Consider the following 27,434-nt stretch of genomic DNA (forward strand, 5'->3'; position numbering starts at 1 on the left):
AGCCTGCTTCGTATTCTGTGTCTTCCTCTTTCTCTCCCTCTCGCCCACTCATGCTTTGTCTCTCAAAAATGAATCAACATTAAAAAAATAAATAATAAATAAAAGTTGAGGAATAGAGAAGTCAGAATCCTGTAGACACAAGCATACAAAAATATGTTCAATTTTATTCAAAATAAGAGAAATTCAAGCTAAAATTATACTGAGATGTTATTTATCATTCCTCAGCTTGACAAAAATACCAAAGCCTGTCAATACACTTTATTGATGAAGCTATGGAAAAACAGGTGCTCATGCATTGCTGGGTAGAATGCAAAATAGTGTAACTCCTATTGAGGGGATTTTAGCAATAGCTAATAAAATTACATATGTAGTTACCCGTCAATTAACCAATCTCATTTTATAAATACTGACCATAACTTCAACAATATGAAAATGTATACACACAAGGCAGCACTGTTTGTTATTAAAAATATTGGAAACTATGTAAACACGGAAGAATAGGAGTTTGGTTAAATAAACTATAGCACACATACACAATAAAGTACTATGCAGCTCTAAAAAGGAATATGGAGGGTATCTATGAACTGATACGGATTTCCAAAATACATCAAGTGAAAAATAAAGCACAAGAGAACACTTACAGCATGCTGCCTTTTGTGAAAGAAAAAAGGGAAAAGAATAATACATACATATGTCAGTTTATCTTTACATAAAGAAACATTGAAAGGATGAACCAGGAAACAATGAATTTGGTTATCTACAAGGGGTGTAGGAAAATGGGGTAGAGAGGATACAGATAAGGGTGACAGTTCTTGGAGTATAACTTTCAGTATAGGTTTGATTTTTGGAAACATGTTGAAGTTCTACATATTCAAACATATGTAGAACAATAAAAAGTTTTAATGGGTAATGGCATTCAAAAGGTGAAAACTTTAGGCGATGCCTGGGTGGCTCAGTCGGTTGAGCGTCTGACTTCAGCTCAGGTCATGATCTCATGGTTCATGAGTTCCAGCCCTGCGCTGGACTCCATGCTGACATCTCAGAGTCTGGAGCCTGCTTCCGATTCTGTGTCTCCCTCTCTCTCTGCCCCTCCCCTGTTCACACTCTATTTCTCTCTCTCTCTTTCAAAAATAAATGAACATTACAAATTTTTTTAAAAAGGTAAAAACTTTCAGCCATAAGGTAAATAAGTCACAAGGATGAAATGTTACAGCACAGTGACTATAGTTAATAATATTGTATTGTATATTCAAAATTTGTTAAGAAAGTAGATCCTAAAAGTTCTCATCACAATAAATAAATGTCTGTATGTATGTGTGGTGATAGGTGGTGAATAAACTTATTCTGACAATAATTTTGCAATATATATGTATATATATCAAATTATTATGTCATACACCTAGAACTAATACAGTACTATATGTCAGTTATATCTCAATTTAAATAAATCAAGAAGAATGGGATGAGGGTGCTAAAATTGAAACTAAGTTGGAACAAATAAACCCAAATGAATTTCAAATAAAACACATAACCACACTGAAGAGAAACAACAAATCTTAGCCATAAGTTATCCAGCATCCCTGATTGAAGGAACTGCACATCATGTAGAATTCCTGGTTCTGAAAGTACATTACTTAAGTGGATGAGACTTTGGGTATTCTGTTTGAGGAAGAATGGTACATTTATATACATGTAGGCATTTTTAAAAATATATATGTAGGAAAGATATTGGGTAGCCAAAAGAACAGCAGACATGATTTGTTATGCTGTGTCAATTTGCCCTTCTTAGGGTTACATCAATTTCCATCAGAAGGATCACTCCTCTTCCCATTTTCTGTTCAAGTATTTTTTGTGCTGTTGACTCTCCTCCCAGAATTGAACATGAAAGAGAAGGCATAGTTTGGACCTGTTGCTGCCATCTTGCCACCATGTAGAGTCTGAGAATAGGCCAACACTGAGATTTGAAAGATGGAAAAAAAATGTCCCCATGAAATTGCCTAAGATATGAATCCAGCCAATAAATCCATTCTGCTCGTTTAACCCAGTTTGAATTAAGTATTAGCACCTGAATCTATAAAGAGCCTAATGGGTTTCCTGTAAAACCATGGTTAAAGACATTCACTTGAATGCCCCTAGCATCAAATTATCCTATGTTAAATATTTTGAAACATTAGTATCAGCAAAAAAGTCTCTTGCTGAATTCTCATGCTTCTTGTCATATATTTATTACATAACCTGCTGATTTTCTCATCTTGCCTTTCCTGTCATGAAGCTCAGAGCTAAATTCAATGTTTAATTCAATTATGTATTAGTTCTGGCTGGGGGGAATGCTTTTCATTTAATGTTTTTTTTGGGGGGGTTTCAATTTTAATAGCCTTATTGCATACATGTCTGTTACTATAAGCAAGCTTGCATATCTTTTAGAAGAAAATAAAATTAGTAATAGTATCTGGCACAGAAGCACAACATATGTCTGTTAAGTTAAAAATGCATTTATTAATAAAGAAAATGTGTTTTTGTCAGAATCTGAATAATCAGAGGTCAAATAAAGTGGCTTACTTTAAAATAATAAAAAAGAGAAAACTCTAAAGTATATAAGTTCAGGAAATATAGCAAATGTACCTGAGAGTCTTACAGCAAAGAGAAAAGGAATGCCCTGGGTTCTAACCTGTACTTAGGGAGGTGGGTCATAGGGATAAGGCAAGGAAAGATATAGAAAGAGAGGCTGCTGGGGTGCCTGGGTGGCTCAGTTGGTTGAATGTCTGACTTTGGCTCAGGTCATGATCTCACAGTTTGAGTTCAAGCCCCACATCAGGCTCTGTTCTGTCGATGCAGAGTGTACTTGGGATCCTGTCTCCTTTTTTCTCTGCCCCTCTCCCGCTCACTCTCTCAAAAATAAAAATAAAAAAAATACACTACAAAAAAAAAAAGAGAGGCAGCTGCAGGCTTGAATAGAGCATGTTCTAATTCTAGAAGAAGCTAGTGGTAAAAGGACATATTTTCCACCTTCAAAAATAGGTCTCCCAATATTTTCAGTCTATCTCTCCAAGTAAATAGAAGGGCACCTTGGAATCATGGGAGAAACAAATTGTGTTATGCTTCTTCCACCCCTTATCATACCTTCAAAGTCAACTTAGGAAGATTAAGTCAGCTTTAGCCTGGTAGGCCTGAATTAATTCAGGGCCCCACAGACCAAAAAACACATTCTTATCTTGGTAACTAATGCTTACAAAAATGCAGAAATAAGTTCAGTGCAAATAAGCTGCTTAAAGTATGATGATGTATAAATGGCTATCAGATATTTTACTAAGGGGTTGGAGGGATGGGAGGTATGAAAGAAGTAAAAGTAGAAGATAAATGAAAAAGAGGCGGCTGTGGGAAAGCAATTTTTGCAGACTTCCCAAAGTTGCCCTAGAGTCTATCCTGTTTACCTTTAAGAAGTTTAGAAATATAGAAGAGGTACATAGAGATTCTGATTTCCAGGCTCTAAATGCATTTTTGAACCTTCTATAAAATCATGTTTAAATGTGTATGCATAACTGCTATATCCTAACATGGCCTACAACTGTATGACTTTTTGTGGATGGGCACAATTTATGTAATTCTACTTGATACCAAACTTAAAATAATTTTTCCAGTACTTAGAGACTAAGGTTTTAATTTTTACGTACTGTAGAAAAGGTTGTCACCTCAACTAACTTTCAGACAAATGTATTTTCCTGATAAAGCTTAAAACTACTGTTAAGTTTTCATCTTCATTTTCTTAAATTACTTTGCCTTGAAGAAACATTAGAAGAGTAATCCTAAAGTGGGAAATTTTACAGCTCAGGAAATCTCAAGGTATATGCATAAATAAATATCTTGAAACACTTTTATTATAACTGGCTCCTAAACAATATTGAACAGGTTTTAATAAAATATGCAAATAGCTGTCTGTGTTTATAAAAGTAGACACAGTTTTACATTTATAAATAATGAAACAAGGTCAATTTTAAAGTGTTAGAAAGTCGCAGCCTTTTTATTCAGTACCTAGAGAATGCCAGTAATTTAACATGATATCATGATAAATGTTACAGAGTTTTAACAAGAACAAAAATAAATATAATTTCTATGTCATCTTTGGCATGTTGTAAATTCAAAATGATAACAATTTATTTAGCAGCACTGCGAGGAAAAAAAAAAACCACTGTAAAATGTACTACTGGACTTGGTTTTACATGAAAAAAGTACAACGAAAACTTTAATGTCAAAAGTAACAGTGCTTTAAAGAAAACAGTTATAAAATAAATGATGGTGTTAATTCCATAATTTATCAGAGAAAAAAAATACAGTTATTTGAATGTTGGGGACCTTGTTTTCTTAATTGAAACTTTTACGTTTTTAAGTACATGTGGTTCAAATTTACACACAATTTCTATTTAACACCATTTCTGCCTTGAGAAGTGCGATAAAATGCCAGTAATTATATTTTTTATATCAGAAAATAAGTTTAGGAATCCCAAAATGTATGGGAAGTGTTGGAAAGACATTTTTTCTTATTGTAACTATAGCAAACATGTTATAGCTGCATAAACCCTATGTAACTCACATCTACTAACGCTACTTATTGTTTTTTTTTAAATCAAATACAGAAAAACCATATTCTCTCTTTTTTTTTGTACTGTGTAATTTAATGCAATATAAATTCTCATTCCCAAACCATGCTGGCATTTGGATATTTAATTAAGGTTTCTTGTATAACTTAAAACATTTTTTTTGCTAGAATGCTTTTGTGATGTTAGAAATAATTTTATTATAATTAAGAACAAACTTACATTTTTTGCTATTAGTGGTATCAGTTTCAGAGAGTGAACTGGAGAACCCAAATGTGACCTGAGCATTATTAGTTTTATAGGAAAGAACAAAGCAAATAAATCCAATTGGTCACATTGTGACAATTTATTAAGAAACTAATGCACATAGTATATTCTGCAAAAAAATATGCATAACTGTTCTGCATAAAATTAGATGTTTAATAAATACCTTTTGAAGAGAAAATTCGTTCACATAATTAGACAAATAGTATGAAAGCAAAACAGTCATCCAATGATGACTATTGACTATTGAAGGTTTAGAAATGTGAATATAGAACAAATCCTAACTTCGTAATCACATATGGACTTATTTCTAAGCGTTTACTAATATTTCTTGCTGGTCAATAAAAGGTACATAATTTGTGGAATATACGTATACAAACTTGAATTACTACATTCTAAAAATACTTTTCCTTAGTGTTTTTCTTTTTATTTCAAAGAAACTTATCCCTATAATTTAGGACTTAAATACCTTCAACCAAACTGAATTTTAGGTGATCAAGCATTATCATTTTATTCAAATTATTTGATAGATTTTACTATATTGAAAGAATAAAACCAGGAACAGTGCATCCATAAGTATAATGTATTTGTGAATAATCATTATCAATGCCACTACACTCTTGCATAGGAAGGCAGATAGCACACTACTGAATTGTTCTGTTAATTTCAGCAATTATTTATACTGAGATACACATCAAAAATACCTAAGTAGGTTTTGAAATGTAAGAAATTGTTCTAAAGTAGTTTGATTGAAGTTGACCAGGCTATACTTAATATGGCTTTCATTCTTGTTGAGAAGTAACATTGAGGATCTCTGCGTCCTGAAATGTAGACAAAGGATCTAGAGACTTGGACTCCACTGATATTGCATTCAACCTTTCTATACTCTTGCTTATTAAAAAACAGGGATAGAGGCTGGGGGGATGGGCTGGAGACTCCTTATGTCATAGGTTATATACTATGAGAAACAACAATACAGATAAACGTGCATTTAGCAACTGTCTCGCTCCACACCGTTCTGTCATAGAAGTTCACTGTGATTAAAAAGTTTGGAATCTACCTGAAATCATTGTTGCACTATATGCTAACTAATTTGGATGTAAATTTTAAAAAATAAAAAAAATAAAACCAAAATGTAAATGATGAAAAATTATTAAAAAATCATGGAAATTTCTTGGAAGAGAAAAAGAATTTTGAAAAGTAGAAAGGATGAAGCAGTGCAAAAAGGAAATCATTTATGGGATAATCTGATCCTGGGGCATACTGTGTAAATTCCTTGTCCCGAAGTATCTTCCCTGATAATAACTGATAAAAAATTATTCTCATCTGGTTAAACTGCCTAAAAATCCAGCAACTAGAAATTCATTAAATTAATGGGCAACTTCCTTCAAAAATACCAATTGTTTATTAGCCATTGACAGAAAAATGAGAATTAATTTATCAAGATAATTCTCCTTTCACCCTTTTAGCTGAATATAACTGCTCTTTGAGAATGGAAGCTCTGATTTGGGGAGGGGAAAGCTTGTGAGGTACTTTGGGGCACAAAATCCTTCTGGAGTAAGCTTTAATCATGGAGTCCTCTGTGAGGTAGTCAAGTAGGATAGCATGTGGGGACTGGAAAGCAGGAGAAAGAGAATATACAGAATGCCAGAGACATATTTTGCCTAGTTTAAAACCTAAGTTTTCTAGTTGATCTTAAGGCCAAGTTAAGCAGGTTTATTATTTCCTTTTTTCATATATGAAGGGCCTCTTACTTCCAGGGAAATACTATTCGATCAGTATGAGTAAATTTCTATGGGCAGTAATACACTAACATGAATGTTCAATGAGGAGACATTGTAAACATTAAACATCTATTCTTAAGTTTGTGGGTTGTCTACACATAAGAAATCCTTTTGGATTAACCAGACATACTATAAAAATGTTTTTTTTATGTTTAATTACTGATAGCAATACATTGCAAAAATTAATGTTTAGGCATTTCTGTGTCTAACAAAAGAGGCTCAAGTTTGATTTTCATGAATTGGCTGAAACCATTTCACCCCCACAAAATCACCACCACTACATATTAATTTACTTACCAATGGCTTCCTGTGTTTACTTATGATAATATGCGCTTTAGGACCATAGATTCTTAGTCTTTCTGAGCAAACATGATGTTTTCCCTCTGAGGAAAATAAGAATACAATATCCTCTCCTTTCCAGAACAACAAAACTCCTAAATTGTGCTATCAGTAAATACTAGCAAGAACCATCAACTAAAAAGAAAAGCAATGGAAATTAATTGTTCATGAATCCATTAGAAACCACAGTATACTAAAATTTTATAGAAAGGATTTGTTTTTACTGGTTAAGCATTTATAGGAACCCCACCAAAACAGCTCCCATTTACATATGAATTTATTGCTCTAGCCAAAAAGTACATGAGTAAGCGTCCCTATCTGGATTCCTTCTATAAAATTAGAGTATAATTTGAAGATTTCCCTTATACTAAAGTTGTCCCTACTACTTTTTTAAATCTACTTTGTTTGAATTTTCCAGCAGAAAAGTTTTGCACCATTATAGGGAAAATCTACTAGTGTTTCTGTGTCTTTTTATAATTTTTCAATCCTCATTGAGTGATGAAGAATCTTGCTGTTCATTGCTTAATTCTGATTGTGTTCCATTCATGAAAGGACTGTATAATATTACCCCTCTGAGCAACCTCAGTGAGAAATTAATTAAGATAATCTACTTTTAAAAACCATTAATTAATTTAGAAAGATTGTAATTAATTATATGGAAAGATTAATTAATATAGAAATATTGTAAGTTATTTTGTGATAATTTTGCACTTTCCAATTTCACATACCCTAATGCTACTACTTGAAAAGAATACTTGGAAATTGTATCTCTGTTCTGAAAAGTCCAACACCAAAATCATACCTCTAAGTTTGTCATATTAATTCTGATAAAAAGAAGGCATGACAGCACCAATAAGATAACGACAAGAGGAAAGTAAGTCAGAATATATGAACACAAATGGTTACATGCAAGTAATTCTAGTAAGAAAGCAAAATGAGGAAAGAAAAGGCAAAATTGGGAAAGAAAAATCCACAAGATATGGTACATGTCTATTACTAAATAATGTTTTCCATGTGGCATTAGATGTTTTTAAATCTTTCAATTATTACAAAAGACACCTCAAAGTAAAGATGTATACTTTTATACATCATACCAAAGAAACAGATCTTTTTACATGGAATATATATCACTTATATTATAAAGAGAATATGTATAGTTTCCTTTATTGAATATCAAAGTTACAAGTCTTCTAGACTAAATTTTATACTTCAGTGCTTAGTAATCAGCTTGCTCTCTGGATTAAGCAAAATACACAAAAAACAGTACACTTAGCACACACAAGTTGTTCGCTTATATTCACTAAACAAAGCTGTAATATCCTCCAGTTTACATTCATGAGTTCTTTCTGTCAGTAGTAGTACTAGTAGTAGTAGTAGTAGTAATGGTATTTTCTTCAACAAAATGAAAAGATTCTTTAAAATTCTATCATTTGAGATAACAATATATACTACCCCATGGTTCTAAATCATAAATTTAAAAATAAGACCAATTTTGCCAGACTTTTTTCATAAATAAGATTTAAAATGTGCTCGAATTTTATGTAGATCATTAATATTATTTTCTTTTGTTAGTTTATCTCTTTGTAGCAATGTTTAAAGTTTACTGAAATGTATTGTATTATATCATGTGGGCTAAGCCCACAAGTCCATTACAATAAAATTTAAACTATATAACCATAGGATTCAAGGTAAATTAATACACTACACTGTAATTAAATTTTGAAAGTCCAAAGACAAAAATGTAGTTCATTACCAAAGGGAAAAATATGATTAAATCCAACTGAGTAAATTGAAAGTATGTCTACATATCATGAAGGTAGTATCAACACATGTACTTTATTTTCAAAGGCTTAATTATAACCTATTTAGTAGATTACAAGACCAATTATAAAGCCTTTGGCCAAAAAATTTATTCATTTGTACCATAATTTCATTAGATGTAAATTTTACAGAGGTCTTATGGAAACCTTTATTTCTAGATGAGGACATTTATGGATAATATATAGGTCTGTCTGAATACATAATCTGTGATTTGACTCTGTAAAAATTTTGGCACCAACTATATCAGGAGCTCATGTATTAGCACAAATGAATGTAGTCCTTTGGTTGTATGCAAAAACAAGTTTGTACAATACATTTTTGTTTGTTTTCTTTTTAAAAAAAGCCTATTCTTCAGGATCTGATGTTAAAAATATTGGCATTGCTTGGCATTATACTATTGTATTTGCATCCTGATTGTTGGTACTGATTCCCCAAATCATTATTTTATGAAACTAGAAAAACTATTAAAATAACTTTATTTGAAAGGAACTTTACAAGTTAGTGTGCAGAGAAGTTGTTAGGACCTTATAGACACCAATTATATATTTAAACACTTGGACACCACTACAAAACAACATAGAGTATGAATACTGTGGACCTGTGTATTTTTTTTTATCTCATCTCCCTAAAAAAGGAGGCTTAAACAGAATATTCAAGTAATGTACCAGAAAACAATGCCTTTGATATAAGATTAGGCAAAAAGCCACACATTTAATTTTCTCTTCATCCAGTCTGGCTGAGGAACACTAGAAATCTTATAGGCCAGTTGATGTTCGTTTTTTCATGCTCCGTCGCTGAGCTAAGTTTGAAGCAGCAACAGGCTCAAGGACTGGTTGAAAGGTCTTGTGAGTCAGGGCAGAACATGTGGTGACCACTACTCCCTAAAATAATGAGAAATAAGACAATCTGAATAACAATCTCTGGAGGTAAAAAATTTCCACATTATATCATGAGAGATTTAACTACAATACAACCTTATTTCTTAGGAAAATAATTGAGTATACTTGATCTATGCATTAATGTTTCTTTCAGGAATTAATACCTGAATATACCTTGTATATTTTTTTTATTTCAATGACTATGCTGCTTACAAATTTTTAAAACACTAAACTGTATTATTTTTATCAGACTTTCATCACTCATGTAATTTGTTTTAAATGCTTTAAGAATTTTATTTAAAAATTTTTAAACTATTTTAAAATGTGTTTTTGAGAGACAGAGAGAGACAGAGTGTGAGTGGGGGAGGGGCAGAGAGAGAGGGAGACACAGAATCCGAAGTAGGCTCTAGCCTCTGAGTTGTCAGCACAGAGCCTGAGGTGGGGCTTGAACCCATGTGCTGTGAGATCATGACCTGAGCTGAACTCTGACGCTCAAATGACTGAGCCACCCAGATGCTCCAAGAATGTTTTTTTTATCAACTAAGATTTCATGTCCAGTCACAATAGACACACACATTACAGAACTATCATAACTCTGTTATGTTTTTTTTTCTTGAGTCAACATAGTTTATTCCTTTTTAAATTTTTTTAAATGAAATTTATTGTCAAATTGGTTTCCATACAACACCCAGTGCACATCCCAAAAGGGTTCCTCCTCAATACCCATCACCCACCCTCCCCTCCCTCCCACCCCCCATCAACCCTCAGTTTGTTCTCAGATTTTAACAGTCTCTTAGGCTTTGGCTCTCTCCCGCTCTAACCTCTTTTTTTTTCTTCCCCTCCCCCATAGACTTCTGTTAAGTTTCTCAGGATCCACATAAGAGTGAAAACATATGGTATCTGTCTTTCTCTCTCTGACTTATTTCACTTAACATAATACTCTCCAGTTCCATCCACGTTGCTACAAAAGGCCATATTTCATTCTTGCTCATTGCCACGTAGTATTCCATTGTGTATATAAACCACAATTTCTTTATCCATTCATCAGTTGATGGACTTTTAGGCTCTTTCCATATTTTGGCTATCATTGAGAGTGCTGCTATAAACACTGGGGTACAAGTGCCCCTATGCATCAGTACTCCTGTATCCCTTGGGCAAATTCTTAGCAGTGCTATTGCTGGGTCATAGGGTAGGTCTCTTTTTAATTTTTTCAGGAACCTCCACACTGCTTTCCAGAGCGGCTGCACCAGTTTGCATTCCCACCAACAGTGCAAGACGGTTCCCATTTCTGCACATCCTCTCCAGCATCTATAGTCTCCTGATTTGTTCATTTTAGCCACTCTGACTGTCGTGAGGTGATATCTGAGTGTGGTTTTGATTTGTTTTTCCCTGATGAGGAGCGACGTTGAGCATCTTTTCATATGCCTTTTGGCCAGCTGGATGTCTTCTTTAGACAAGTGTCTATTCATGTTTTCTGCCCATTTCTTCACTGCATTATTTGTTGTTCGGGTGTGGAGTTTGGTGAGCTCTTTATACATTTTGGATACTAGCCCTTTGACCGGTATGTCATTTGCAAATATATTTTCCCATACCGTTGGTTGCCTTTTAGTTTTGTTGATTGTTTCCTTTCCTGTGCAGAGGCTTTGCAGCTTCATGAGGTCCCAATAGTTCCTTTTTGCTTTTAATTCCCTTGCCTTTGGAGATGTGTTAAGTAAGAAATTGCTGCGGCTGAGGTCAGAGAGGTTTTATCCTGCTTTCTCCTCTAGGGTTTTGATGGCTTCCTGTCTCACATTCAGGTCCTTTATCCATTTTGAGTTGGTTTTTGTGAATGGTGTGAGAAAGTGGTCTAGTTTCATTCTTCTGCATGTTTCTGTCCAGTTTTCCCAGCACCATTTGTTAAAGAGGCTGTCTTTTTTCCATTGGATATTCTTTCCTGCTTTGTCAAACATTAGTTGGCCATACATTTGTGGGTCTAGTTCTGGGGTTTCTATTCTATTCTACTGGTCTGTGTGTCTGTTTTTGGGCCAATACCATGCTGCTTGATGATTACAGCTTTGTAGTAGAGGCTAAAGTCTGGGATTGTGATGCCTCCTGCTTTGGTCTTCTTCAAAATTACTTTGGCTATTCGGGCCTTTTGTGGTTCCATATGAATTTTAGGATTGCTTGTTCTAGCTTCGAGAAGAATGCTGGTGCAATTTTGATTGGGATTGCATTGATTGCATAGATAGTTGGGTAGTATTGACATTTTAACAATATTTATTCTTCCCATGAGCACGGAATATTTTTCCATTTCTTTGTATCTTCTTCAATTTCCTTCATAAGCTTTCTATAGTTTTCAGCATACAGATATTTTACATCTTCGGTTAGGTTGATTCCTAGGTATTTTAGGCTTCTTGGTGCAATTGTGAATGGGATCAGTTTCTTTATTTGTCTTTCTGTTGCTTCATTATTAGTGTATAATAATGCAACTGTTTTCTGTACATTGATTTTGTATCCTGCGGCTTTGCTGAATTCATGTATCAGTTCTAGCAGACTTTTGGTGGAGTCTACCGGGTTTTCCATGTATAGTATCATGTTCTCTGCAAAAAGTGAAAGCTTGGCTTCATCTTTGCCAATTTGGATGCCTTTGATATCTTTTTGTTGTCTGATTGCTGATGCTAGACCTTCCAACACTATGTTAAACAATAGCGGTGAGAGTGGACATCCTTGTTGTGTTCCTGATCTCAGGGAGAAAGCTGTCACTTTTTCCCCATTGAGAATGATATTAGCTGTGGGTTTTCATAAATGGTTTTTATGATGTTTAAGTATGTTCCTTCTATCCCAACTTTCTATGAAGCCAGCATTATTTTGATCCTTAAACCAGACAGAGACCCAGTAAAAAAAGAGAATTACAGGCCAATATCCCTGATCAATATGGATGCAAAAGTCTCAATAAGATTCTAGTAAATCGAATTCAACAGCATATAAAATGAATTATTCACCATGATCAAGTGGGATTCATTCCTGGGCTGCAGGGCTGGTTCAACATTCACAAATCAATCAATGTGATACATCACATTAACAAAAGATAAGAACCATATGATCCTGTCAATTGATGCAGAAAAAGCATTTGACAAAATTCAGCATCTTTTCTTAATAAAAACCCTCAAGAAAGTCGGGATAGAAGGAACAAGAATTTTGTTTTTAATATAAGTTATATATATTTAAGACATGGAACACATTTTGATGTGCATATACATAGTACAATGATTACTACAGTCAAGCTAATGAACAAATCACATAGTTATCATATTGTTTTGATGAAAGCACGTGAAATCTACTCTTAGCAAATTTCATTTCCAATATTTAACAAATTTTTTTTCAATTTTTTTAACATCTATTTATTTTTGAGACAGAGAGAGCATGAACGGGGGAGGGGCAGAGAGAGAGGGAGACACAGAATCGGAAGCAGGCTCTAGGCTCTGAGCCATCAGCCCAGAGCTTGACGCGGGACTCGAACTCACGGACTGCGAGATTGTGACCTGAGCTGAAGTCGGACCGTTAACCAACTGAACCACCCAGGTGCCCCTTTTTAAAAATTTTTAATATTTGTGTATTTTTAAAAAAGAGAGAGAGAGAGAGAGAGAGAGAGAGAGAGAGAGAGAACAGGGGAGTGGCAGAGAGAGAGAGAGAGGGAGACAGAATCTGAAGCAGTCTCCAGGGTCTGAGGTGTCAGCACAGAGCCTGATGTGGGGCTTGAACTCACAAACCATGACCTGAGCCAAAGTCTAACACTTAACCAACTGAGCCACCCAGGCACCCATCCAATATTTAATACAGTATTATTAACTATAGTCATCATGCTGTACATTAGATATCTAGACTTATTCATTCTACATAACTGCAACTTTGTATTTTGACCAACATCTCCCCATTTTACCCTCTTCCCTGCCCCTAGTAACAACCTTTCTACTCTCTGCTTTTATATATTTAACTGGTTTAGATTCCACCTATAAGAGAGATTATATATATATATATATATATATATATATATATATATTTCTGTATCTGGCCTGTTTCATTTAGCATGTCTTCCACGTTCATCCGTGTGTTGCAAATGACAGGATCTAATTTTTAAAGCTGAATAGTATTCCACTGGATATTTGTCCACCACAATATTTATCCTCAAAGAGATCTTTGTTCTCCCATGTTCAGTGCAGCATTATTCACAATAGCCAAGACATAGAAACAATCTAAGTGTTCATCAACAGATGAATGCATGAAACACTAAATTTTCCATCTAGATTCAATGTCTATAAATATGGGAATTTGCAACCATGGTTATTTAGGAACCAATAGCAATATTTTCTTTACATATAAAACCTACATTTAGTATACTCTTAGCCCCAATGTCTAAAGAGAAAGTTAAATACAATTAAGGAATTTTTGTTTATCATCTGAAAGGCAATAGGTAAAGAAGATTAACAAGAATCCACAGTTGTTATTTAAAACAAAAACAAATAACCTATAAATACATTTTTAAAAATAAAGATATTTAAGGTAATTATATGTGTTATCAGTAAATGGCACGCAATAGCTTTATCAAACATTTAGAAGATGCATAAAAAATGTTTGTTTTACCTTAATGACATGTGATGCATCATATCTATTTGGCTGATCATTCAGTAACTGATCTCTGTGGGTTATCCATGAGTGTTTTAATACTTGTTCTGTAGTGTACCGCTGATGTGGGTCCATATGTAGCATATGGGAGAGTAAATCCTATATTAAAATGAAAAATATATATATATATACATATATATATACACACACACACACATACACACATATGTGAAACTGTATAGCAGTAAAAGTTTTAGTAAAATGTATTATTTCATATTTTCTTAAAATATAAAAGCACCAGTAGCTTTGTGATCAGTTTTAATTGACCTATATACAGGAAAATCTAACCTATACTCTGCACAGATAACTGTCAGAATCTTCAAACAGATTTTTTGATATATGGTAAACCATTATTTATCATGTCTAAATCAGAGGACACCAAATCTGTGGAACTGGAGTGTGGTTAGTGGGAGAGGAAGAAAATATAAAGTAGCAGGAGTTATCCTAGAATGTGTGAAATGGTCAAGAGGAGAAAAGAGCTATTGATCTTTGCTGGTAAGCTGGGCCCCAAAGTATAAAGGTATACTTTTATATAGAAATTTCTACACTTTTATATAGTGTAGAAATGTACAACATAGAAGGGAGAACCCCATGTTGTTAACACACTACCAATAATTGGGAATTTATGTGTAAAATACTAAAGAAAGCAAAACATAAATTCAAGGCTAGCAGGTGATGGCTAGCACTCTTTAATGGCCAGAATATCCTAAGTTTCTCACAGAGTAACTGTGAATATGCTTATTTATTTCTGTTATAAGAAGTTGTAAATTTACTACAACTTGATAGTTTACCTCTGTGTTAATAACAAGTTGTAAATGTACTGTAACTTGATAGTAAAACACAATTTGAAATACAAACTATCTTTATCAAACATCCTTTAGGAAATGGAGAAGTGAACTCTCCTTAACAAGCATCATATAAAATAGAAACAGTCATCCATAGCATAAATAGTGAAACTAAAGACTCTAAGTAGTTACATCAGAATTTGAAGAATAATAAAAGTATATAAGAGAGTAAAACAACCAATCAAAATCTATTGGAAAAAGGACAAATATGAAAAAATGAATGGGAAAATAATTTAGAAAATAAAATAACAGTGAATTACTTCAATAAAACAGACCTAAATGATAGTCATAAAAATGATAAAAGTTCCATAGTCCAAGGACTTCTACCTCTGGCCAAAATAGACTATCAGAGATTGGATTCATCCACCTGTTTGAAACAATACCCCCTCCCATAACAAAAATAAACAAATTAATTAATAAGTTAATAAATTCATTAACAAAATACAACAAACAACAGTTTTCTAGAGATCAAATATTAGGCAACAAAAGAAAGCGATTCCCAACAGACTGGGAACAAATCAAACAAGCCCTATGATTGCCCAAACTTACCACCTTGAGAGTTTTCAGACTGTTGTGTAGGTAAAGGAAACTCAGACAGAGCCTGGCAGATTCTCTGAGTTGATGAGACAAAACTGAGAGTCAGGGGGGACCAAGGCAGATAGATTAGCATGACTGACTACTAGAGTGGTGAGAGGAGCAGAGAAAAGACTACAGAGACATGTAAAGGTCTCCTCAAATATTCAGCAGATTACTGATAAACCTACAACTGTGAAAAGAACTATTTTAAAGGTTTAGAAGGAAATCAGAACTCATGGAGGATGGACATAAAAACACTGCCTGTTTCCACAAGCCAGGCTGGAAAATCTCACAATTCATGAAGTACCTGGAGTTAACCAGCTTGAGTACTATGTATCTCTAAACATTGTTCTGATCCTGCCTAAAAATCTTATTTATTTATTTTTTAATGTTTATTTATTTTTGAAGAAGAGAGAGACAGAGCATGAGTGGGGGAGGGGCAGAGAGAGTGGGAGACACAGAATCTGAAGCAGGCTCCAGGCTCTGAGCTGTCAGCACAGTCCCGTGGGCTCAAACTCATGAACCATGAGATGATGACCTGAGTCGAAGTGAGTCACTTAACCAACTGAGCCACCCAGATGTCCCTAAAAAGATCTTAAAAGGGAGAATCCAAAGCATCAGATTGTTTCACCTAACTTAATTGTGCCCCAGAATAAAGTTCAAGAATATGTATAAGAATACAAAAGTTTCCAGCACACAGTAAGGCAAAATTCACATTGTCTGGCTTCTTATAAAAAATCGTCAGGCATTACATTATATGTTAATGGCATAACATTATATGTTAAAAATAACATATAATAAGAAGAAACCAACCAATCAATCAAAAATGACCCAGAATTGATACATATGTCAGAATTAGCAGATAAGGATGTTAAAATGGTCATTATAACTCCATTCCATATGTTAAAAATTAGAGACAGAGAAGATATAAAAAGCCACAAATCAAATTTCTAGAAATAAAAAACTAAAATTTGAGACAAAAAATAAAATGAATGGGATTAAAAGAAAATTTGATATGGAAGGTAAAAATATTGGAGAAGACACAACAATAGATGCCATCAAAAAGAAACACAGAGTGTAAAACTGGCAAAAGAACAGAACATCTTGTGAGAAACAGAGCATCTGTGAGAAAACGTCAAGCAGTATAATACACAATTGCAACCGGTATCCCTGAAGTAAAGAAAAGGAAGGAAAAATATGTGAGGGAATAATATTTCCAAAATTATCAAATTTGGCAGAAACCATAAACCTGCAGACCCAACAAGTTCAATGAAGTACAAATACAAGATATATATATATATATATATATATATATATATATATATATATCAAGGACATCAAACCAAATCTCAAAATCCAAGGCAGAGAGAATGTTAAAAGCAAACAGAGATTAAAAAAAGACATGTTACATATAGTGAAAAAATGATAAGAATAACAGAAGATTTCTCGTCAGAAAAAAATCGAATAACAAGACAATATAACTCCTGAACAACCAATGAGTCAAAAAAAAATCAAATGGTAAATATAAACAAATAAAAATGTAAATAAACCATACCACAATTGGGTCACCTGGATGGTTCAGTTGGTTAAGCATCCAACTCTTGATTTTTGCTCAGGTCGTGATCTCACCATTCATGAGTTCGAGCCCTGCATTTGGCTCTGTGCTGACAATGCAGAACCTGCTAGGGATTCTCTCTCTCTCTTTCTGTCCTGCTTGCACTCTCTCTGTCTTTCTCAAAATAAATAAATAAACTTTAAAAAACCACCAAAACTTTACGAGATGCAGCAAAAGCAAGTCTAAAAGGAAAGTTTATAAAAAAGAATATCTACACTAAGAAAAAAGAAAGATCTCAAAAAAAGAAAAGAAAAATAAAAGATCTTTAATAACTCAACCTTGTACCTCAAAGAACTAGAAAAAAAAAGAAGAAAAAAAAAGAAAAAGCCCCAGAGCAGAAGGAAGGATATAATAAAGATCAAAGCAGAAATACATGAAATAGGGACCAGAAAAACAGTAGAAAAGATCAAGAACTAAGAGCTGGCTTTTTGAAATTATAAATAAAATTGACAAACCATTAGCCAGACCAATAAAAATAAAAAAGAAAACTCAAATAAATTAAATTAAAAAAAGAGGTGACGTTACATATGATGCCACAGAAATAAAAAGGATCATGAGAATACTATGAAAATTTATATGCCAACGAACTGGAATAGTTAAAGGAAACAGATAAATTCCTAGATACACATATCTTACCAAAACTGAATAATGAAGAAAAAGAAAGCCTGAAAATACCAATAATAATGTGTAAAGAGACTGAAGTAGTTAATAAAAAATCTTGTAACAGAGAAAATCTCAGATAGTTTCACTCGTGAATATATGAAATATTTGAAGAAAATTAATGCCTATCCTTCTAAAACTCTTACAAAAATTGAAGAAGAGGAATATTCTCAAACTCATTTCATGAAGGCTGTATTGCCCCAGTATTAAACCCCTATAAAGATACTATAAGAAAAAAAAAAAGGAAACAGGACAGTATCATTGATTAATATAGATGCAAAATTTCTCAACAAAATAGTAAGTAACTAAATTCAGCAGCACTTTAAAAAGAAAATACACCATGATCGAGTGGGATTTATCCCTGGGTTGTAAGGGTGGTTGAATATTCACAAATCAATCAATGTGATACACCACATTAATAAAACAAAGGATAAGAATCATATTATCATTTCAGTAGATGAGAAAAAAAAACATTTCACAAAGTACAATATATTTCATGATTAAAACCCTCAACAAAGTAGGGTTAGAGGGAACATACCTCAACATGATAAAGGCCATATATGAAAAACCCACAGCTAATATCATCCTCAATAGGGAAAAAATGAAAATTGTTTCTCTACAGTGAGGAGCAAAACAGGGATATCCACTCTCACCACTATTATTTCTTTTTATTTTTTTATGTTTTTTATTTATTTTTGAGAGAGAGAGAGAGAGCACGAGTAGAGGGAGGACAGAGAGAGAGGGAGACAAAGAATCCGAAGACAGACTCTAGGCTCTGAACTAGCTGTCAGCACAGAGCCCAATGCAGGGCTTAAACACATGAATGTGAGGTCATGACCTGAACCTAAGTCAGACGCTTAACCGACTGAGCCACCCAGGCACCCCTCACCAGTATCATTTAATATACTACTGGAAGTTCTAGCCACAGCAATCAGAAAACAAAATAAAAGGCATTCAAATAGTCAAGGAAAAAGTAAAACTTTCATTATGTGCATATGACATGATACTATATTGGGAAAACCGAAAAGACTCCAACAAAATCTTGTTAGAAGTGATACACAAATTCAGTAAAAGCGATGGATACAAAATCAATGTACAGAAATCTGTTGCATTTCTATATAGCAATAATGAAGCAGCAGAAAGAGAAATAAAAGAATCAATCCCATTTACAATTGCACCAAAACCCGTAAGATACCTAGGAATCAACCTAATCAAAGAGGTAAAAAATCTGTACTCTGAATACTATAAAACACCTAGGAAAGAAATTGAAGATGAGACATAGAAATGGGAAAACGCTCCATGCTCATGGATTGGAAGAACAAATACTGTTAAAATGTCTGTATTACCCAAAGCAATCTACACATTGACTGTGATCCCTATCCAAACAGGACCAGCATTTTCATAGAACTAGAACAAACAATCCTAAAATTTTTATGGAACCACAAAAGACCCTAAATAGTCAAAGCAATCTTGAAAACAAAACAAACAAAAAAAGCAAACCTGGAGGCATCACAATTCTGGACTTCAAAGCTATAGTGATCAGGACTATATGGTATAGGAACAAAAACAGACACATAGATCCATGGAACAGAATAGAAAACACAAAATTAAAACCTCAGGAAAAAACAGATGTTGTCGAGAATGCAGAGAAAGAGGAACACTTTTGCACTGCTGGTGGCAATGCAAACTGGTGTAATCACTCTGGAAAACAGTATGGAGTTCCTCAAAAAATTAAAAATAGAACTACCTTATGACCCAGCAATTGCACTACTAGGTATTTATCCAAAGAATATAAAATATTTGAAGGGCACATGCACCCCAATGTTTATATCAGAGCTATCAACAACAGCCAAATTATGGAAAGAGCCCAAATGTCCATTGATTGACAAATGGATAAAAAATGTAGTATATATATTTACAACACACTTACACATACATACATACACACATACATACATACATATACAATGGAATAATACTCAGCCATCAAAAATAATGAAATCTTGCCATTTGCAATAACGTGGATGGAACTAGAGTGTATTCTGCTCAGCAGTATAAGTCAGTCAGAGAAGGAAAGTATCGTATGATTTCACTCATATGTGGAATTTAAGAAACAAAACAGGGCCCCTGGGTAGTTCAGTCAATTGAGCATCTGATTTTGGCTCAGGTCATGATCTAATTTCTCGTGAGTTTGAGCCCTGCATTGGGTTCTGTGTGGACAGCTCAGAGCTTGGAGCTTGCTTCAGATTCTGGGTCTCTCTCTCTCAGCCCTTCCCCTGCTCGCACTTAGTCTCTCTCACAAAAATAAATATTTTAAAAAGTTTTAAAAAACAAAATAGATGAATATACAGGAAGGGAAGAAAAAAGATAAAAACAGGGAGGCAAACCACAAGATTCTTAAATACAGAGAACAAACTAAGGGTTGCTAGAGGGGTATTTGGTTGGGTGTGCACTAAATGGGTGATGGGCATTAAGGTGGGCACTTGTTGGCATGAGAACTGGGTATTATATGTAAGTGATGAATCAATAAATTCTATTCCTGAAATTAAAAATAATAATAAAATACTAAAATACATTATTTTTTTTAATGCTTATTTGTTTTTGAGAAAGAGATGGAGAGTGAGAGGTGGAGGGTCAGAGAGGGAGGGAGACACAGAATCTAAAGCAGGCTCCAGGCTCTGAGCTGTCAGCACAAGGCCCTACACAGGGCTGAACCCATGAACTGTGAGATCATAACCTGAACTGAAGTCAGACACTTAACAAACTGAGCCACCCAGGTGCCTCTAAAATACATTCTTAATGCACCTTATCAGGAAAGTGAAAAGACAACCCGCAGAATGGGAGAAAATATTTTCAAATCCTACACCTAATAAGGGATTAATATTAAGAATATATAAAGAACTCCTACAACTCAACAACAAAAACAACCAAACAATCTGATTGAAAAATGGGCAAAATACTTGACATTTCTCCAAAGAAGACACACAATTGTCTAGTCAACACAAGAAAAGGGGCTTAGCATCATTAGTCATTAGAGAAATATGAATAAAAACCACCATGACACTCCACTTCACACCTAGTAGGATGGCTATAATACAAAATACAGAATATAGCAAGTTTGGTCAAGAATGTAGAAAAAATTGGAACATTTGATGTTATGGGTAGGAATGCAGTATGATGCAGCTGCTGTGGAAAACATTTTGGTATTTCTTCAAAAAGTTAAATATACCCATAATAACTGAAAACTGGTACTCAGATACTTGTATGCAATGTCCATTGTAGAATTATTCATAACAGTTGAAAAGAGGAAATAACCCAACTGTATACATCAATATATGTATAGATAAATAAAATGCGGCATATCCATACAATGAAGTATTATTCATTCATAAAAAGGAATGAAGTTCTGATACATGCTACAACATGGATGAAACTGAAATAAGGCCCAACACAAAGGACAAATATTACATGATTCCATTTATATGAGGCACTGAAAATATACAAATTCGCACAGGCAGAAAGTAAATTTGAGCTTACCAGAGAAAGGAGGAATAGGAGTCATTAATAGGTGTAGAGTTTGTATTTGGGGTGAGGAAAAAGTCTGGCAAATAGTGGTGATGGTTGCACAACACTATAAATGTAATTAATGCCATGGAAATGTACCCTTAAAAATAACTGAAATTGCAAACCTTATGTTATATATAAATTAGAAAATTGAATACTAAAAAAATAAAAATAAAAATTTGAGTACTTTAATAAAAATAAGAATACTAAAAAATTAAAAAGAATGATCATATTAAGTGGGAATATAAAAGGATAGACATTTCAAAAGAGTTTGGTGGATTCTTAAAAAGTTAAATATAAAAAAAAATTAAATATATACCCAACCATTCCATTCCTGTGTGTTTATACAAAAATATGAAAGCTATACATTCATATAAGCAGTTGCACACACATACTGAGTGCAGTTTTAGTGGTAATATTTCTAAACTGCCAAAACCACAAATTTTCATTAGCAGGTGAGTATATAAACAAAGTTTAGTGTATCCATACAATGGAATATTATTTGTGATATAAAGAAACTATTGATACATTCCTAAAAGTTTGATGAATCTTAAAATAATTATGAGTGAAAGAGACCTAAAAAAGTTTATATACTGTATTATTCCATTTATAAACATTTCTAGAAAGTGGAAAATAATGTGTAGTGTCAGACAGCAGGTCAGTGGTTGTCAGGGAATCAGGGGTGGAGATAGTGAGTTGGGAATGTGGAGCAGGAGGGAAATATTATAAAGGGACGTGAAGAAACTTAGGGTAATGGATATGTTGATTATCTTGATTTTTGTGATCATTTCATTGGTGTGTCAATATATCATAGCATTAAATTATATACTTGAAATACATGTGTTTTCTTGATCAGTTATACCTCAGTAAAGTTGTTAAAAAACAATCAATGGTTTAGCCCCAAAATAATAGGTCCCTCTGTTCTTACCAAAGTGTTTCAACACACACACACACACACACACACATATATATATATATATATATATATATATATATACTAACATTTAATAAGAAAAAAAAAACACTTCTCTGCTCTTCATTAAACCTATCTCACCTTTTGCATTTTCCTGTGGATTCTCAGAGACTACTGAAAAGTACAGGTAGCTATGTTGAAAGAATGAAAAAGAATTTAGGAAATGATCCTCTACAATACTGAAATATACACCTTAAATTTTACTCATGGGGGTCTTTGTTGCTAATAGGAAGGTCAAAGATAAACATATATTGTCAGAGTGATATATAGATTCTTAATGATATCAGCTAATACTTACACATACTACTTACTATGTGCCACACATATTAACCTTCATAATAGCCCTGAGGTGGAAACTGTGGCAGAAACAGGTTAAGCATAATTCCCAAGGTAACATAAAGTAGGTGTAACAAGGCTGGTAAGTAAGGAGATGCATCCAGGCAGTACGCCAGAGCCTGGCTCATAACTATACTATTTCTCATTCTTCCTCATTAAAATCAATGTTGATGCCTGAACTTTATATAACTGTTGCTGCTTTTTCAATGTTTATAGCATTAAATAAATATTTGTGGAAAACATCAAAATCCCTATTTCAGAAAAAAATAGTTTTTAATAATGAAGTGGAACAATACTGTTTTATTATATATTCATCAACAAAATTTAACTGACATTAAGGAGAGTTAAAGCTAGGTTGGCCATATAATTTGTTTATCCAAATCAGGTCACTTGAGAGTGAAAGGCATAAACCAAAACCATCCCAGGAAAACTGTCATATATGATCAACCAAGTTAAAGCAAAAAAGATATAATTACTTCTGGGGTAAAAATCAGCTAACTTATATAGGACTAATGTAATTTTATAAATGTTTCACAGGTTCTTAAGCATACAAAATGGTCACTTTTAATTTATAAACAGACTGATTTGCATAACCAAAGTGGATTCCCCCGAAATGAAAATGAAAATATAGTAAATATGGCAATATCCTAAATGCTGATAAAATATTACAAGTATTTTTTCCTAGGAAATGTATGAACAGAATGCTGATTTGTTTATGCAATCAAATGGCTTTATAACATAAGTATCAATATTTTCCTACTGTCTTTTAAGTAAATGGAAGTAGTTTTAATATGACTTAATTTACCTTATTTCTTTTTAGCCTCCCTCAGAAATGAATGAGTAGCAAGATCTCCTTGACAGAATGACAAGCGGAGAAAAGATGACAAACGAAAGAGCAAAATCCACTGAATTTTCTTGATAGCTAAGAGGCAAATGAGTTAAGCCACAGTTCACAATTGTATATGAATAATTTTCCACTTTTTCTAAGTGGATGTATAAGTGTTAACCAGTTTAAAAAATGATACTGAGCTATGGTAAGAATGATCACTTACACAATGAGTATTTAGTTAGATAGCTTAACTGGTAGAAAACGACTACTAATAAAAATGATTAATCTAACCTAGACTTCAAGTTTCTTATTTTTTTTAATATACATTTTAAGTAAATGCCAGCAAAACTCCAAATTCCTTGAATGTACATGAATACAAGAGAATGGCAATTTTCCTATTCTTCTTACAGTACTCAGATGGCAAATCATTAAAGTTTAGAAAATATTTATTAATAATTCATAAATTTATATTTCAATTTTAATAATGTGACTGAGATAAACCATTTATTCCATTAGAGTTATTATTAATTGTACTATAAGCATTTTAATTCAGTCATATATGTTACAATTTATACTTCCTCAGTATAAATAGTGAGTTCCATAAATACTTTTTTTTAATGTTTATTTATTTTTGACAGAGAGAGAGAGACAGAGCATGAGCGGGGGACTGGCAGAGAGAGAGGGAGACACAGAATCTGAAGCAGGCTACAGGCTCTGAGCTGCAAGCACAGAGCCAGATGCAGGGCTTCAAGTCATGGGCAGTGAGATCATGACCTGAACCAAAGTCGGATACTCAACCGACTGAGCCATGCAGGGGACTCCATAAATACTTAAGGAACACTTACTGCCTTGATAACAGGTAACAATAATCCCTACAGTAAGACTAAGAGTACAATTTTAATTACTGAATTTGCTAGTGTACCTTTTTAGCTTTGATTAGACATTGTAGTCTTTTTCTAGTAAAATTTGGCACAAGGCTACAAAAGTTACGATACCAATAATCTGTTATCACACTTTGTATTTCTGTGGTTCTCTGTTGTATTGTTTTCTCTTCCATTTTTCATTTTGGTTTTTGAATCTTCTCACTTTTATCCTTAGTGTGGTTAAAGTTGTCAGTTTTCTTTTTTTTTCCCTTTCCTTTCCTTTCCTTTCCTTTCCTTTCCTTTCCTTTCCGTTCCTTTCTTTTCTTTTCTTTTTTTGGAAAAATTGGTCTTTACTTTCAATGTTATGTTATTGTGAATTCTGGGCTCTATTTTACTTTATTTGATTTTGGTCTCTATTTTACTTCTGATTTTTCTTTGTTATTTCTTTCTGCTACTAATTTTAGCAAAGTTTCTTCTTTTTCTAGTTCCTTGTGGTATAATGTTAAGTTGTTTATTGGACTTAAAATTTTTTTCTCCAAGTTTTTATTTAAACTCCAGTTAGTTAACACACGGTGCATGTTAGTTTCAGGTGTAGAATTTAGTGATTCAACATGTCCATACAATACCCAGTGCTCATCCCAAGTGCCCTCCTTAGTCCCCATCACCTATTTATCCCAATCCTCCCAACCACCTCCCCTCTGGTAACCATCAGTTTGTTCTTTATAGTTAAGAAACTATTTCTTGGTTTGCCTCTCCCCCCCACCCCATGTTTGTTTGTTTTGTTTCATAAATTCCATTTATGAGCGAAATCTTATGGCATTTCTCTTTTGTATACTCTTTATTTTGCTAAGCATAATATTCTATCTCCATCCATGTCATTGCAAATGGCAATTATATATATATATATATATATATATTGAAAATACATATATATATTGTAAATATATATACATATATATAAATATTTATATAAGACTGATGTCATTTTGTAAATGTTTCATAGGTCCTTAAGCATACATACATACATACATGCATACCATGGCTTCTTTATCCATTCATCAGTCCATGGACATTTGGGAACTTTCAGTAATTTGTCTATTGTTGACAATGCTGCTATAAATATTGGGGTGTATGTATCCCTTCAAATAAATATTTTTTGTACTTGGGTAAATACTTAGTAGTGAAATTGCTGGATCCTAGGATGGTTCTATTTTTAGCTTTTTTGAGGAACTTCCATATTGTTTTCCACCATTGCTACACCAGTTTGCATTCCCATCAACAGTACAAGAGGGTTCCCCTTTATCTACATCTTCACCAACCTGTTGTATCTTGTATTGTTGATTTTAGTCATTATGACTGGTGTAAGATTATATCTTATTGTAGTTTTTATTCGTATTTCCTTGATGATCAGTGATGTTGAGCACCTTTTCATGTGTCTTGTTGGTCATTTGTATGTCTTCTTTGGAAAAATGTCTATTCATGTCTTCTGCCTATATTTTACTTGGATTATTAGTTTTTGGGGTGTTGAGTTGTACAAGTTCTTTATATATTTTGGATACTCTTTATCAGATATGTCATTTGAAAATATTTTCTTCCATTCCATAGGATGCCTTTTAGTTTTGTTGATTGTTTCCTTCACTGTACAGAAGGTTTTTATTTTGATCAAGTCCCAAAGTTTATTTTTGCTTTCATTTCCCTTGCCTCAGGAGACACACCTAGTAAGAAGCTGCTAAGGCTGATGTCAAAGAGGTGACTGCCTCAGTTCTCTTCTAGGATTTTTATGGTTTCCTCTCTCACATTTAGGACTTTCATCCATTTTGAATTTATTTTTGTGTGTGGTGTAAGAAAGTGGTCCAGTAACATTCTTCTGCATGTTGCTGTCCAGTTTTTCCAACACAATTTGTTGAAGTGACTGCCCTTTTTTTACACTAGATATTCTTTCCTGCTTTGTTGAAGATTAATTGACCATAGAGTTGTGGGCTCATTTCTGGGCTTTCTATTCTGTTGTATTGATCTATGTGTCTATTTTTTTTTAATTTTTTGTTTTTTTCCAACATTAATTTTATTTTTGGGACAGAGAGAGACAGAGCATAAACGGGGGAGGGGCAGAGAGAGAGGGAGACACAGAATCGGAAACAGGCTCCAGGCTCTGAGCCATCAGCCCAGAGCCTGATGCGGGGCTCAAACTCACGGACCGCGAGATCGTGACCTGGCTGAAGTCGGACGCTTAACTGACTGTGCCACCCAGGCGCCCCAATCTATGTGTCTATTTTCATGCCAGTACTATACTGTCCTGATTACTACAACTTTGTAATAAAATTTGATGTTTGGAATTGTGATTCCTCCAGCTTTGCATGACTTTTTCAAGACTGCTTTGGCTATTTGGGGTCTTTTGTGGCTCCATACAAATTTTAGAGCTGTGTTTTCTAGCTCTGTGAAAAATTCTGGTGGTATTTTGATAGGGAATGTATTCAATGTGTAAATTGATTTGGGTAGTATAGACATTTTAATAATATTTATTCTTCTAATCCTTAAGAATTAAATGTTTTTTCAATTCTTTGTGTCCTCTTTCTTTCATTAGTGTTTTATAGTTTTCACAGTACAGATCTTTCACCTCTTGGTTAGGTTTATTCCTATTACGGGTTTTGGTGCAATTGTAAATGGCACTGATTCCTGGAATCTAATTCTGCTGCTTCATTATTGATATATAGATATACAACAGTTTTCTGTACATTGATATTGTATCCTGTGACTTTAATGAATTTGTGTATCTGTTCTAGTAATTTTTTGGTGGAGTCTTTTTGGTTTTCTATATAGAGTATCATGTCATCTG

The 27,434-nt window shown here is 33.6% G+C and overlaps 2 protein-coding genes across 3 annotated transcripts in view; one reads left to right on the plus strand and one right to left on the minus strand.

Moving 5' to 3' along the window:
- The window catches only part of CYLC1 (cylicin 1), a 200,928-nt gene extending 176,943 nt beyond the window's left edge, over nucleotides 1–23,985 (plus strand). Inside the window, exon 6 of the mRNA XM_045050813.1 lies at nucleotides 23,730–23,985. Within this exon, the coding sequence (XP_044906748.1) occupies nucleotides 23,730–23,753 (24 nt within the window). The 3' untranslated portion in view covers nucleotides 23,754–23,985. The remainder of the gene's footprint in view (nucleotides 1–23,729) is intronic.
- The window catches only part of RPS6KA6 (ribosomal protein S6 kinase A6), a 188,350-nt gene continuing 165,390 nt past the window's right edge, over nucleotides 4,475–27,434 (minus strand). For both annotated transcript variants that reach the window (XM_045050812.1, XM_023249024.2), the window contains 2 exons: nucleotides 14,299–14,439; nucleotides 4,475–9,681 (listed from right to left, as the gene is read on the minus strand). In XM_045050812.1, the coding sequence (XP_044906747.1) occupies nucleotides 9,556–9,681; nucleotides 14,299–14,439 (267 nt within the window). In that variant the 3' untranslated portion in view covers nucleotides 4,475–9,555. The remainder of the gene's footprint in view (nucleotides 9,682–14,298; nucleotides 14,440–27,434) is intronic.

Source organism: Felis catus, chromosome X (genome assembly GCF_018350175.1).
Source record: "Felis catus isolate Fca126 chromosome X, F.catus_Fca126_mat1.0, whole genome shotgun sequence".
NCBI lineage: Eukaryota > Metazoa > Chordata > Mammalia > Carnivora > Felidae > Felis > Felis catus.